Source organism: Oryx dammah, unplaced genomic scaffold, assembly GCF_014754425.2.
Source record: "Oryx dammah isolate SB20612 unplaced genomic scaffold, SCBI_Odam_1.1 HiC_scaffold_29, whole genome shotgun sequence".
Taxonomy (NCBI): Eukaryota; Metazoa; Chordata; class Mammalia; order Artiodactyla; family Bovidae; genus Oryx; species Oryx dammah.
Window position 1 is genome coordinate 44827404 of NW_024070213.1, and position 15412 is coordinate 44842815.

At 43.7% G+C, this 15412-nt stretch overlaps 1 protein-coding gene across 7 annotated transcripts in view; it reads right to left on the reverse strand.

The window, feature by feature from the left end:
• HMGXB4 (HMG-box containing 4) overlaps positions 1 to 12282 on the reverse strand; it is a 34020-nt gene extending 21738 nt beyond the window's left edge. The window contains exons 1-6 of one of the 7 annotated variants that reach the window (XM_040234768.1): positions 12177 to 12253; positions 7259 to 7358; positions 6462 to 6610; positions 6129 to 6207; positions 5907 to 6021; positions 4385 to 5343 (exon numbers count right to left, since the gene is read on the reverse strand). In XM_040234768.1, the coding sequence (XP_040090702.1) occupies positions 4385 to 5275 (891 nt within the window). In that variant the 5' untranslated portion in view covers positions 5276 to 5343; positions 5907 to 6021; positions 6129 to 6207; ... (1 more) ...; positions 7259 to 7358; positions 12177 to 12253. Of the gene's footprint in view, positions 1 to 4384; positions 5344 to 5906; positions 6022 to 6128; positions 6208 to 6461; positions 6611 to 7258; positions 7359 to 11550; positions 11825 to 12176 lie in introns of those variants that run through there. The other 6 variants (XM_040234769.1, XM_040234766.1, XM_040234770.1 and 3 more) reach the window with 6 other exon arrangements.
• Positions 12283 to 15412: the final 3130 nt, after the last annotated feature.

Here is a 15412-nt window from a genome sequence, read left to right on the forward strand (position 1 = left end):
TGCTGTTGGTGCCCTAGAGGGCCTTGGCATACAGAGGCCCTAAACACCTTTCCATGTATCACCTCATAGAACCTTAACAACCTTACCAGGTCGGTCCATCCTCACCCCCAACTAATAGACGGAGGAGTTATGCACCATGTCCAGCACTGCACAGTTTCTAAGTGGCAGAGCCAGGAATGGAGCCCACGGGGCTGGCTCCATGGCCTTGCTCTTCACCACTTAGCTTCACTACACACTTAGCTCTGCTGAATCTCCAGATACGTATGTCTTGGAATCTACACCTAACTTTGCTTCTTCTTCCAAATCAGACACTGTCTTGCTTCTCCACGTTTACTGCTATCCTGGTCACAGAACCTAGGGTAGAAAGGGTACCTGGAGGCCTACCACTTCCACAGTGAGCTCCTTGTGTGTGTTTTCTGCAGGCCAAGGGGAAGCTGTTCCTGAAGCCTTCCTTTCTATCTTGAGGTGAATTTTCAGATAGTCCTATTTTTTTTGGCTACACCAAGTAGCATGCAGGATCTTAGTTCTTCAACCAGGGGTGAAACCTATGGGCCCTGCAGTAGAGGTGCTCAGCCCTAACCACTGGACAGCCAGGAAAGTCCCTCAGTTTTTTTATACTGAAACAAAGCCCAGGGAAGGATTTTTTTTTTTTTCAAGCTCCGTGGAAATTTTCATACACTGTGGAAACTCAGTGTATGTCCCATAAATAATCTGCTGGAGAAATAGAATTGCATTCAGAGTAATCAGGTTTCAGCTGTGGACAGTCACAATCAAATACTGATTCACAGTAAGACTTTTTGCTATAAACTCAAATTCATTTTTCACTAGCAACTGCTCACCACTTGGGGAAGTTATAAAAAAGTCCTTACCCTTGAGGAGATTATAATTTTATCTTCCTAGGCACCCAGGTTCAAAACCTGAAGGGACATCTATGTACTCACTCATGTTTCTAGTTCCCTAGAGCCAAGCCCAGCTGCCAGATCTTGTCACTTTTTCCTTCAGAGTCTCTCCTGAATCTGTCTCTTCAATTTTATTTCTAACAGGCTTTCATTACTGACCTCTGACTATAGTAATTTCCTGGGTGATCTGCCTCAAGTCTCTCCTTGGCCTAAGCCACCAGGTATAGCTTCATCATTTTATTCTTAAATTATCATTTACCGCATATTTAAACCCTGCTCAGAACCCAAAGTGCCATGGCCAAATCTCTCACTTTGGCATTGGAGATTCTTTACCATTTGTTTACAACCTACATTTTGGATGCTGTTTTCACCCACATATTCATTCATTTGACATGCGTCACAAAATGCCTACCAAGGACATCAAGGAGTTGAAAGTAATCACAGTAGGTGGCTAAAAGAGTCCCTAAGGAGCTAAAACATCCTCAAGGAGCTTACCATCTTCAACAGGGGAAATGGAATACACACAAAGACAAATCCAATATAAAGAAGAAAATAAGTGCAATAAACTGCCCATAGCAAGGGTGTTCTGGGAATTCATTAGATACTTATAACTGGAGGGTCAGGATATCTTAGAGGAGGTGGCATTTGATTGGGTCTTGAAGGGGAAGCAGAGCTTCAATATGTGAAGGAGCAAAAATAAGGGGAAGAAGGTCACTGCAAAATACAACCCAAGGAGTGGAGGTCAGACTGTGAGGAGCAAGTCTGGTTTCTGCACAGTTGCATGCAAATCAGACTACTAGCAGGTAAAGCTGAAAAGAGAGGTTTCAGGCTAAATCGCCATTATGAATGCTTGGGCAAGGGTTTGGACTTTGATATTTATTCATTCAACAAGCATTCATTGATTTTTGACAATGGGCCAGACTGCAGATTATGTATTAGGGACAGAGTGGACAGCAAGACAGACATGGTCTCGGTCCCCCTGGAGCTTATGGTTTAATGTGAAGACAGTAAAAATTCACTGAGGATGCTGAGCAGACAACTGTTATCAAGTGATACTTAAGTTCATTCTGGCATCAGTGTAAGACTAATTAACTGCATGGGGGAAGAGATGGAAAGAGGGCTATTTATTACATTAAGTACTGAGAGATGAGGCAGTGGTGATAGAGGGCATAAAAGTGGGGAAGTTATTAAAAAGGAAGAATATCAGGCTCAATCCTTAAGTGGAGGGAAACGTAAAAGTGAATTATAAGGTTGGGAAAAAACATCAGAAAAAGTGGGACTGACTGAGAAGGGGTATGAGAAATACCTCTGAGTATCTGTGATGAGGGTAGTACCTGTATCATGATAGAGGTTTGGTCACATAGGTGTGTGAAAATATCAACACTCATCAGATGGTATACTTAACATTTGTGCATTTTTGCCATATGTGAATTTTACCTAATAAAAGCCCAGAAGACAAATATTGAGCTTAAGTTAGTGATATGCAAACTGAAGTGTCTAGGGGTGAAGTGTATGATACATACAACTTACTTTAAGATACATTAACAAAGATAAGATAAATGGATGGATGGTGAAGCAAATGGCAAAATACTAACTACAGAATCTCAATGGGTGGTATATGGTGTTCATTGTACAGTTCTTTAATGCTTTTAGCTTGAAAAATTGCATAATAAAGTACTGAGAAAAATAATAAGCATATAGATTTGAATCTGGGTTGACTGGTAGGATATCAGGATTATAGGAGGCGATGGAGGGGGAGAGGCAGGTTTAGGGGTCTGGCAATGAGCTTCATGAGTGACACACGGTCTGAGGTAGCCAAGGCATTCAGGTAGAAATATTATCAGAGAGTTGGAAACACAGGACCAGAGTTCAGCTCTTTTGCTGTCCTGCTTCCTAAACATCTCTCTGCCTCCATGTGTTCCCTTCTGCTGATTAACCTTTTTCTCCTTTAAGCTTTCTGTGACCACCTTGCCTTCCTCACATTTACTAGGAGGTTAATTAATGGCATTAGCATGTATCACTAGAGTGGAAATTCTTGGAGTAAACAGTATCTTACACAGGAAATGTATTACTTCGTGAAATAATTTTGGAATAAACAATGAATAAAACCTGCCCTGGAATTTGACTGTCCAGTTCTTGATGATCCTTAGATCAGAAGGTACAGTTTTTTCCTTTCTGATCTGTATATTTTCTTAAACGGCAATCTTACTAGTGGGGAAAATAACTTGTGCCTCAATTATAGGCCGAAAGGAAATCACCAATCCCCTATTCTTAATATAGTTGATTTTCTCTTTCTTAGTTGCTTTTCTTTTCTGATTTTACCTGACATTTAACTTTGCAGGGGAAAGGAAGAAAATGGTTGTCCTTGGGTGGTAAAAACTATGATTGATTTTTTTCTCCTATTCTGAATTTCTAAGTTTCTAGACAAATAACATGCTACTTTGATAACTGGGGGGAAAAAAGTTTATCTTTAAAGGAAACCTGTAATGACACAGCCATCAGCCCCCATAGTACAACTGCTAGAAAATTTCTTGAGTTGTGAGACAGAAATCAAACCAAGGCGGCTGATTTCTATTGCTTTCTTCTCAGTAAATAGTGAGCTTCCTGAGATCAAGAGCTACAGGCCCCTTGCTCCTCTTCCCACCTCTTAACTCATATGGCAGCACTGGTCTTGGCACACAGAAAAGCACTCACACAGTGAGAGAACACATCTGTGACACTAAAAAGAACACCACAATGTAGCCAATATCAGTTAGTGGGAAGCCATTACCTTATTTTGTCATTCTAATTTAAAAAATCTGTTTTTCAAGATGAACTCACAGAATGAATACCTTTTCATCTCTCTCAACTGCCTTAGGCAGACTGCACTGCTGAGTAAAAGAAATCGGGTTTGGCTCCTTCTATGAATTCCAAGGGCCAGTCAGAAAAAACCTTGGTATTTCTAAACCCATGCTTGGCACAGTGGGAGAACAACTCTCTCAAGAAAACCCATGAATAATTAAGATGGCTCCTATTTTTGTACCACTGGTACTATTTTATGAGTGAACGTGTTAGTTGCTCAGTCGTGTCCGATTCTTTGCAAACCATGGACTGTAGCCAGCCGGGCTTCTCTGTCCTTGGATTTTCTAGGCAAGAATACTGGAGTGGGTAGCCATTCTCTTCTCCAGGGGATGTTCCCAACCCAGGGATTGAACGTGGGTCTCCTGCATTGCAGGGAGATTCTTTACTGTCTGAGCCATCAGATTTATATTTCAATAAAACTGTTGCTTCTGTTAAAAAAAAAAAGTGGACCAGAGATTATGCAATGTTCTTTCCTGAGCCACCAGGGAAGCCTGGCACTATTTTATACTTTGCATCGTTCCAGTGGATTTATCTTGCTACATTCCCAATGGTTCACTTGCTTAATTCCGAGTCCACTTACCACGGTCAAGGAAAGAGCCTGCTTCACCTCTTGTCCTCCATCATACTTTAAAAACATGCCTTACCTTTTCTCCTCGGTCTCTCTCTCTGTCCTTCTCCTCTCTTTTCTTTTTTTTCTCGCTGTGCCCATCTGTGTGGGGGCGGGGATGGGGGGGGGGGGGGGTGGCGGCTCCGGTGTACGGGAGGCTGGGAGCGGGGACAGGCGGCACGGGGACCTCTCCTGCCACCGCTGCAGGGGGAAGCCCTGAACTCCTCTTGGACTTGGAGTGTCGCTTCTCTTTATGCTTCTCCTTGTCCTTCTTCTTTTTGCTCTTCTTTGACTTCTTTTTCTTCTTGATTTCCCGGTAAGAATCATCGATCACTAACTCCCCAGCCTCTAGCTCCCCGCCAGAGGAGGAGTCTGATTCTACCAGGATAGGTTCCAGCCCTGAAAGGTCAAGGTTAGCACTGTGGGATTCTGGGAACTGGGAGGCCTCAGAGGAACAGCCTTCGGGGCCAGGAGACGAACGTGGGTCTGAGGATGACTTGTGCTTCTTCCGGGCTGTTTTTAGAAAGCTCTGTAATTCGTGTCCTAGGAGTAAAGCACCCTGCTCATCCCGAGCTGACTTCTTAGAGGATTTTTTCACAGTTGCTTGTTGAGAGGGGTACTGAAAAGACTCCTCGTCAACGGAGCTACTCCCCTTCTCCTTGGGCGAGAGGATAAGTTTCATCTTTAAGCCGTCAGGCTCACGGAGGGTCAGTGTCTCTGTGTTCACGTAGAGCGGTTTCATTTTTTTGGATTTGTGGGAACTGCCATCCTCCAGGGACAGCTCCCCACTGCTTCCGCTGACTTTCTTCCTGTGGTGTTCCTTCTTACTCTCTGAATGGCTTGAGGAACTGGACGACTTTTCTCCTATCTTTTTGGAGGGTTTGGCGCCTGTGGCCAGAGGGGAAGTGATCGCTTTCAATAGGTCCATAGCTGTATCAGCAGACTGTGGGCTGGACTTTTTCTTTTTCTTCTGTGACGGCTCCAAAGACGAAATATCTAGAAGTAATCAAGAAAAGTAATTGTCCCTATGGCAGAGTAACTTCTAGCAAGTTTCCTCTCTCACCAAAAACCCCCAACTAAGATGAGGAAGAGGCTAACAGGAATGACTGGAGGGGAGGCCCTTCAACTGATTGTAAACATTCAGAGATGATGCCCACGTGCTTCTTGGCTTGGTAGATCCTGCCTCTGACCCTGAAGACAGTTCTTGCCACTCAAGATGTTTTTCTTCACTGAGTCTTCACAAGCCACCAAAGACAGCATGCTCAGAAGGATGGACTGTGGCTGCGGGGTTACGAGTAGTTACAACTTTAGATTACGCTGAAGACAAAGTATCATTTGTTTCTGGGTTCAGGACAAATCCATTCTAGCAAAGAGTCGGTCTCGTCAGCTAAGTGCATAATATAGCTAAGAAAAGCTGGTCTTGTGAGTGGATACGCACTGGAGTGAGAAGGAACCCACAGGCGCAGGCTGGAGGGCCCAGGACTACAAATGGCAAGAGGGATGCTAATAATAATGGGCACAAGATAAGTGGATGATTGGGGGGAGAAGGAACCTGGTACCTGGTGTATCACAAATGAAGACTGTTCTTCTATGCTGAATCCTCCAAAATACCAGCCCTCCACCTCTCTCCTCCTTCACACTGGTTTATCGGCACTCAGAACAAGAACCACTGTCCTGTTAAATAGGCCACTGAGTCAGCAACATCTGGATCTCTCTCCCCTACCCCGACTCCAAGAACCAGTGAAGAGTCTGTCCCACCTGCTGCCACTCCCCAGCCTCACCTCCATAGTAGTAGTCATCGGAGGAGTGCTTCCTCTTTTTCCTGTGCGTGTCCGTCCCCAAGAAGTAAAGCTCACTGTCCTGGAATTCAAGAGGAAGGAGAACTGAGCAACGAATAAGATGATGAGGCACAGGCACTTTGGAACCAATGTTGTTTTCTGACTTTGGAAAATAAAGTAACACACAGGAAATAGTAAAAAAAAAAAAAAAAAAAAAAGGTGAACGATGCTTATCTTTCTTTTTAAATGTTTTTCAAAGAAACATGTTTCTTCGAATACTAGGAAACACGCTATGAACTAGCTTAAACATTCCTAATTCAAATGTTTAGAATTTACCTTTAATTTCTTCTTGGAAGAATTCCTGACCTGAGCAGCGATTTCTTCCTCTTCCCTTAAAAAATCTTTGTAAGAACGTTTCTTTTCTCGTTGGCTTCGGCCAGCAGCTAGCCCTATGTCCTCAAAGCTGTGATCACCATCAAAGCAATCTGAGAAGCACAGGTTCGTTTGGGAAAGGAAACGAGAAAGTCAAGTAAGTCACAACTGTATCACCACCCATGAAATGCAACAGTCCCTCCATTTCCGAATTAGAAGCATGTCATTTGGTAAGTCCACTGGAACACAGGGCTAGATCCGAGGGGGTGAGCATTATGTCCTGATGAGTTGGCTGCAAATACAAGAATCAGAACTGAAGAAACAACGCTTCCATGCTATGCAAAGGCCCAAGGTGCGTTCTGAGACATGGTTTCTTAGTTGTGATTTGGCAGGTGGACACGGACTTGCAGAAGTAAGGCTGAAAAGAATAAGGATTCATGTGCTGTGCTGCTCTGTGGGCGTCCACTGTGTGATTCCTATCCCCAGGCTCCTGCACACTGGAGCTGGCAAGGACCACGAGTGCTGCTGGGGATCATCCCATAGACTACAGAGACTTATGGCTCAGACTCTTGGGTTAGAACCCTGTCCCGGTTTGCGTTTCCATGGGCCCAGTCGGGGGATGATGTGAAGTTTTACTAGTGTTCTGGGTCATCACTTGGGAGTCCAGGCTGTGATGGCCAGTCCTGGTCTCTATGTCCATGGGCTGCAAGGATTGAAGAGGACACCCCCTTTGGAATGCTTCTCAGGTTAAGGGGTCATACCTTCTTTCTTCACGGAGTCATCATAAGCCATGGTGGTCCTGCAGGGCCTTTGAGAATGGGGTCCCTGTGTCCAGGCTCCTTCCCGTCTACAGGACCAGGTCTGAGAAACAAAGAAGGAAAACCCTCCTGTAATGCGAAATCACTGTGGAGAAGCAACCTTCCAGGTGGAAATGCGAAGTGATCCAAGGGCGGGCTGGAAGGGCAGCAAGAAATAAAGGAGGGTCTTGTCACCACCTCCTCTTTCTGTTTGTAAATATACTAGGGATGAAGCTGTAGCAAGTGCATTAGGCTTAATTCGATTTGATTCATGAATTAAAGCTGTCAGTTGGGGAAGTATATAAAATACCTCCCATTAAAAAAACAAAAAACTTCAAAAATTCATGAGAACTTGTGAAATGCCAACAGGTCTAGTAACACTGAGACAGGGTGAAAGCCGACATGAAGTCAGAGGGTTAGGTTCAATTACGGTCACAAAATGCACAGACAAAGCAGGATGCAGAGGAAGACAGATCATGCCACGCATTTGAGACCACAATATCCTACTGGTTGAATTGGTGACAGGCTAAAATCTGTTGTATTGCAGTTTAAGCAGAAATGATGACATGACAGGGATAGTAAAGATCTTGAGAGCATAATTTTTTGGTGTGTATTTTGTTGGGCTCTTTGAATTTGCTCAAAATCACAGAAGTGTAAAAGTAGGCACACTTCTTACATTAGTTGCCCATAAAACAGCTTTAATACTATCAAGCCTTTCTTAAAGGCTACAGGTGAAAATGGGCTTCCCTTGTGGCTCAGCTGGTAAAGAATCCGCCTGTAATGCAGGAGACCTGGGTTCGATCCCTGGGTTAGGAAGATCCTCGGAGAAGGGAAAGGCTACACTCCAGTATTCTGGCTTGGAAAATTCCATGGACTGTATAGTCCATGGGATTGCAGAGTCGGACACGACTGAACAACTTTCACTTTCACTGGTGAAAATAAGGAGGAATTGCCACCTGTCCACTGGTGATGAAATTTTTATCATTATTAAGATTTTTACTAATCTGAAGAACTATTAAAATTTAAGTGTTCTAAATACTGCTTTAAATTTATTAAAATTACTTTTTTGGCATTCAACTTTATATGTCCATTTTGACTTTGAAGATGATGAGCCATAAACTGCACTCGAAGGTAAGGTTCTTCAAATATTTTTAGGACAACCAATGTCACAATTCCTGCAGGAAAAGTTTTTGCAGGAAGTTTAAATTTTATATACTAAATATATTGAAAATGCCCTCATTCTGTTAGTGAAATGCTTAAAAGTTGATCTGATTATTTACTTATATTTTATTTTACCTTCATAACTATAGTGGGGTTTAGAAACGCTGAAGGACACTTCAACGAGATATTGACAATCCCTTTGAGGAAGGTACAGGTAATTGTGAAGTATGTAACTTTTGGGAAAGAAAAGATGAATGAACAAGGGAAACTTTCCTAAGAGTTACATTTAAAATAAACCAAAAGAAAAAAGACCTACTTGCACAAGTCAGATAAGATACAATGCACAGATAAGCTTATGTTGAAAATAGAAAAAGAACTATTACCAGGAACGATTTACAAGTAACATTCAGAAATGTAAAAAAGCATTTCTCCACTTCCCTAAGGAGTGGAAAGAATGGACTTGGTCAAGGTAAGAGAAGCTTGAGTGAAGTGAAGAAATGAAATGAACTGGGTTCTTTTACAAATAATTGGAGAACTGCTTACTAAAAGGCTTTTCACAGGAAATTATGGGGATATGAGGTCAGGTCTCATGTAGAAATTCATAATATAGCCAGTTTTTCTTTTTTTTTTTATAGCCAGTTTTTCATGTTCCAATACTAAGTGTTAAACTTTCTCAAACAGAAATTACTGTTGCCCCCATCCACCCACATGGTGCAACTTCAGGAGGGGTCAGAGGAGGAGCATCATCATAGGGAATTACAACCATTTCATTTAAAAACAGCATATCTGCTCACTGGCACTAAAGCACAGTAAGTTTATTAGAAGAGTATATGGACCCCATTCATTTTCATAGGTTGATAATGCCAAGAAATAGCACAACTTGTGACCTCAAGTTAAATGTTTTCCATGCCAAATGGATTCTGGCTAAGAACCTTTGAGAAATAACGGGCAAAAAAATCTGAAATATTCAACGCCAATGCGGCCACCAATCTGTGGTCAAGAACAAAATGCTCTTCTGTCTGAAGTGAAGGCAGGTCCTGAGACTTATAACCAGGCCTTCCCTTTGGAAATATCAAAACTAACATAAAACAGAGCTGAACAACTAACAGTCAGAATAGGAATAAGTAGCTCTGAAGACAGCTCCAGAAAGAAAACAATGATGTCACTTACTGGACTATGAAAAGGCACTCATGGTCTCTTAACTGACTGCTTTGAAAAACAACCAGTGGATGAAAAAACTGTACAAGGGAACAGAAAATTAGGAGCTGATCCTCAGAGGCACAAAACAGCACAGAAAACGTGTGCTGGTGTTGGCATTTTGCATTACAATTAGGTCTGCTATTATTTAATTTTTCTAAAGACACAGGAGGAGCATTTTATAAATTACAAGATTAAATAACCTATAGTAAAAAATGAACAAGGCCTGAAGGCAAGTCCAACTCAGTAAAGAACTGGGACAGTCAAAAGCTTAAAAAACTAAAATTAGATACAATGGTCTCACTCACTCACAGCTTGGGCAGACTGATGGACCCTGAACTTCTAGGTTCTTTCAAGTGAGGATATTATTGCAACCCAGGGGTTAGTTTTGGATGCTGACTCATAGAAGGAAGATGAAACCAGATAAAGAAGTCTCAAGCAACAGTGTGGAGGAAAGGCAAAGTTAGGGCAACATTTATATAAGATAACTCTCCTGATGTTCTTTCCAGGTCTTGAACATTATCCATGATAAATTCAGAGTCCAGGCTTAGGCAGCAGATTGTGAGGATTAATGAAATTGAAAAATATTAGGCTGGATATTCACATTAGAAAATAGAGGCCATAATTACATTAAATGTTGGCAAATGTAAAAACTCATTTAGATGCTTAAAGCTCATTCTCCGGAACTCCATAAATTTTGCTGTGTACAGAATTCAAAATTGTCAACTTCAAGAAGCAGGATAATTTTACAATTATGTTCCTCTCAGTGGATTAAGAAATGACAACAGAAGTAAAAGTTCATTATTTATGTTGTTTGTGGAAGTAAGAAATATGCCATCATGAAAAACGTATACTTTTGGAAGGTGAAAATTATCAAACTTGTGGATTTCTCTTCAAGAGATGAAAAAGGAGACAGAGCTACTCTTCCACTTGTAGGTAAGTATATGGTGATCTTTAGGCTTTGCTTTCGGAGTTATCAAAGCAATCAGGAAAAAAGGGGAAATCATCAGACATAGTACTTTGTTATTTTGAAAGCCCAAATTAAAAGTACTTTGGAAAAAAAAGTTTCAGAAGATGGTGTTTCGAGGTCATCTCAGCCCCAGCATTCACTAGCAAGCTTCTTCATCCCAAAATGTAAGTGTTTGGAAAAAGACAAAGAAAGCCTCGGAAACCCGAGGGAAGTACGCGAAATCCTGAGGCGCGGGTCCAGTTCAAGAGGCAAGTCTTGTTCAAGATTTTCAAGATTCCACGTTCTCTTCTTCCAGCCCTTCTTTCAGGAACTCAAGCTGCCAGTCGGTGCAGGAAAAGGAAGATGCACACACAGCTGTTGCCAGTTTCTGAATTGCTGCTGTTGTTACTTTGAGGATAGGAGCAGGGGATGCCTTCTCATTTTTGCCCAAATTTCCTCCAATCTCAGAACCCAGAGACTCGGAATTCTTGCCACTCCCTTCTCCACGAACCTACCTATGCAGCACTCACAGCCCCTGCCAGCTCTGGAAACTGCAGAGATCCCGACAGCCAGGGTTGGGGATTGAATCCTCTCATTCGGATGCAATTGAGCGGAACCACGACCACCACACAGATCTGCTGACAACACACATTTCCAAAAAAAACCCAGCGGCACAAATTTTGACAAGCCTTATCCAATCAACAGGCTCTACTCTAGATTCAGTGGGTTTTGTTTTTTTTTTTTTTTTAATTCTGCTATGGGGTAATATCAGCAATCAACTTAGCCATCAGGTAGCAGAGAGATAAGATGGTTCTCTTCTTCTGCCCGATAGAAAAATTAAGTGAAATCTACTAGCAACAGCTTTGGGGCGGGGGGAAATGGGTCTGGATGGAGCAGATCCCACTAAGGAAGGCACGTTCAAACTGGGTCGCACGCAAAGATTACATACCACACAGGTTATTGCTACAAAGAGCCCCCAAGACCACCATTTTTGTGGTCCCCACGGCAAACCAACGGGATTCTCTTGGCAGTTTTGCAGCAACAGCTAGTTCAACAAAGCTGGGCGAAGAGGGGAAAAAAAAAGAAAGCTCGTCGCATCCACTCCTGCCAGCCGCGCCCCGGCCCTCCCGTCACCCCGGCTCCCTTGCCCCTTGACAGCCCGGGGACCCTGTGTCCCAGGTCCTGAGCCGCAAGGCGGCCGCGACCCGGGTTCCCGCGTCCCGGCGGCTCCAGGCGCCCCCGAGGGCGGAGACGGCCGGGCAGGGGGAGGGGCGGCCTCGGCCCGCGGGCCCCCGGGGCGGCCGCACGCCCCCTCCCGGCCCGCACTTTCCCGCCTTCCCCATTTGAACAGCTCCCGCCCGCCTTCCTCCTTCGGCCCGCTCCAGCCCCTTCCCGGGGGCGGACTGCGGCCGCTACTCCAGTCCCCGGCTCGGCCCCTGGGCTAGGCCGCGAAGGGCCCGGGGCGCTCTCGGGGCGGTGTCGCGGCCCGAGGCGGCGGGTGGCGGCGGGGCGGGGCCGCTGCCGCCTGGGGGTGGGGGCCTAGCTCGGCCTCGTGGGGGCTCCGCTCGCCGCTACCTTCACTAGGCTCGCCCGGATCCCGCCTCAGCGCCGCCGACCGCCGCCATCTTGGAGAAGGAGAGAAAAGCGCGAGCGACCAGGGAGCCTCAGTCGAGCCCAGAGCGCAGACTCTGCTTGGGAAGGGGAATCCCGCTGGTGCAAGAGCGCCGAGCGCATCGAATGAGACGCTGGGCTTGCTGAGCCCCGGAGGTAGTCTGTAATAAGAATTTGTCCTGTGTCAGGCTTGGGCTAGAAGCTTTACGAACAGGACAGCATTTGATCCTCACTGCATCTCTGTGAGGTAGGTTCTGTCACATTTTACAGATCAGAAATAGGGTTCAGAAGGAGGGGTTAAGTGACTTGCCCAAGGATACACAGGTAGTTGGAGTCAAGACAGGCTACCAGCTACTTCTAAAACTTCTGATTCTTACTGAAGTCCTCTTTCCAAAAGACTCTGCTGATTCCTTCAATATATTTTTACACAATAACTCCTGTCTTTGCAAAGTCGTGCAGATTAATACCAGTGCTGCTTGTCTGGAATTTAGCATCTGCATTTAGATGACTGGCGTATTTGGGATGAGGTAGGCAGAATATATCTTTATAACAATGCACTAAAAAATAATTTGCATGGCAAGTCATCTGCATTTCTCCCCAGAAATCGTTTGCATTTCAAAGTTAGAAACAGTTTTCAGAGAAATGAAGAGTTGCTACACAAAGGAAGGAAAGTGTTTTGTTTTTTCCCCATTTTGCTCTGGAGAATTTAGATCAATGGGTAGAAGTTACAGTGTGCAGCTCTTGGTTCAATATGAAGACTAATTAATTTTTCTAGCGCAGTTCAGTTATGTTTGACTACTTTGTAAGGTAGTGAGCTCCCTGTCACCAGAGGAGTCCAAGCAGAAGCTAGTGTCATAGTTTCTGTGGAGCAGGGAGTTTAGAGATATAGAATGGCTTCTCAGTTCAGTAAAGTCATCCAGTCGTGTCCGACTCTTTGCGACCGCATGAACCACAGTACACCAGGCCTCCCTGTCCATCACCAACTCCCGGAGTCCACCCAAACCCATGTCCATTGTGTCGGTGATGCCAATCAACCATCTCATCCTCTGTCATCCCCTTTTCTTGCCCTAAATCTTTCCTAGCATCAGGGTCTTTTCCAATGAATAACCTCTTCGCATCAGGTGGCTAAAGTATTGGAGTTTCAGCTTCAACATCAGTCCCTCCAATGAATACCCAGGACTGATCTCCTTTAGGATGGACTGGTTGGACTCCTTGCAGTCCAAGGAACTCTCAAGAGTCTTCTCCAACACTACAGTTCAAAAACATCAATTCTTCTGCACTCAGCTTTCTTTATAGTCCAACTCTCACATCCATACATGACTACTGGAAACACCATAGCCTTGACTAGACGGACCTTTGTTGACAAAGTAATGTCTCTGCTTTTTAATATGCTGTCTAGGTTGGTCATAACTTTCCTTCCAAGGAGCAAGCGTCTTTTAATTTCATGGCTGCAATCACCATCTGCAGTGATTTTGGAGCCCAGAAAAAACAGGCAGCCACTATTTCCACTGTTTCTCCATCTATTTGCCATGAAGTGATGGGACCGGATGCCATGATCTTAGTTTTCTGAATGTTGAGCTTTAAGCCAGCTTTTTCACTCTCCTCTTTCACTTTCATCAAGAGGCTCTTTAGTTCTTCTTCACTTTCTGCCATAAGGCTGGTGTCATCTGCATATCTGAGGTTATTGATATTTCTCCCAGCAATCTTGATTCCAGCTTGTGCTTCATCCAGCCCAGCATTTCTCATGATGTACTCTGCATAGAAGTTAAATAAGCAGGGTGACAATATACAGCCTTGACGTATTCCTTTTCCTATTTGGAATCAGTCTGTTGTTCCATGTCCAGTTCTAACTCTTGCTTCCTGACCTGCATACAGATTTCTCAAGAGGCAGGTTAGGTGGTCTGGTATTCTCATCTCTTTCAGAATTTTCCACAGTTTATTGTGATCCACACAGTCAAAGGCTTTGGCATAGTCAAGAAAGCAGAAATAGATGTTTTTCTGGCACTCTCTTGCTTTTGATCCAGTGATGTTGACAATTTGATCTCTGGTTCCTCTGCCTTTTCTAAAACCAGTTTGAACATCTGGAAGTTCACGGTTCACATATTGCTGAAGCCTGGCTTAGAGAATTTTGAGCATTACTTTACTAGCATGTGAGATGAGTGCAATTGTGCAGTAGTTTGAGCATTCTTTGGCATTACCTTTCTTTGGGATTGGAATGAAAACTGACCTTTTCCAGTCCTGTGGCCACTGCTGAGTTTTCCAAATTTGCTGACATATTGAGTCCAGCACTTACATAGCATCATCTTTTAGAATTTGAAATAGCTCAACTGAAATTCCATCACCTCCACTAGCTTTGTTTGTAGTGATGCTTCCTAAGGCACACTTGACTTCACATTCCAGGATGTCTGGCTCTAGGTGAGTGGGAGTGATCACACCTTCGTGATTATCTGGGTGGTGCAGATAATTTTTGTACAGTTCGTCTGTGTGTTCTTGCCACCTCGTCTTAATATCTTCTGCTTCTGTTAGGTCCATACCATTTCTGTCCTTTATTGACCCCATCTTTGCATGAAATGTTCCCTTGGTATCTCTAATTTTCTTGAAGAGATCTCTAGTCTTTCCCATTCTTTTGTTTTCCTCTATTTCTTTGCATTGATCACCGAGGAAGGCTTTTTTTTTTTATCTCTCCTTGCTATTCTTTGGAACTCTGCATTCAAATGGGTATGTCTTTCCTTTCCTCCTTTGCTTTTCACTTCTCTTCTTTTCACAGCTATTTGTAAGGCCTCCTCAGCCAGCCATTTTGCTTTTTTGCATTTCTTTTCCATGGGGATGGTCTTGAGCCCTGTCTCCTGTACAATGTCATGAACCTCTGTCCATAGTTCATCAGGCACTCTGTCTATCAGATCTAGTCCCTTAAATCTATTTCTCACTTCCACTGTATAGTCATAAGGGATTTGATTTAGGTCATACCTGAATGGTCTAGTGGTTTTCCCCACTTTCTTCAATTTCAGTCTGAATTTGGCAATAAGGAGTTCATGAGCTGAGCCACAGTCAGCTCCCAGTCTTGTTTTTGCTGACTGTATAGAGCTTCTCCATCTTTGGCTGCAAAGGATATAATCAATCAGATTTCAGTGTTGACCATCTGGTGATGTCCATGTATAGAGTCTTCTTTTGTGTTGTTGGAAGAAGGTGTTTGCTATGAC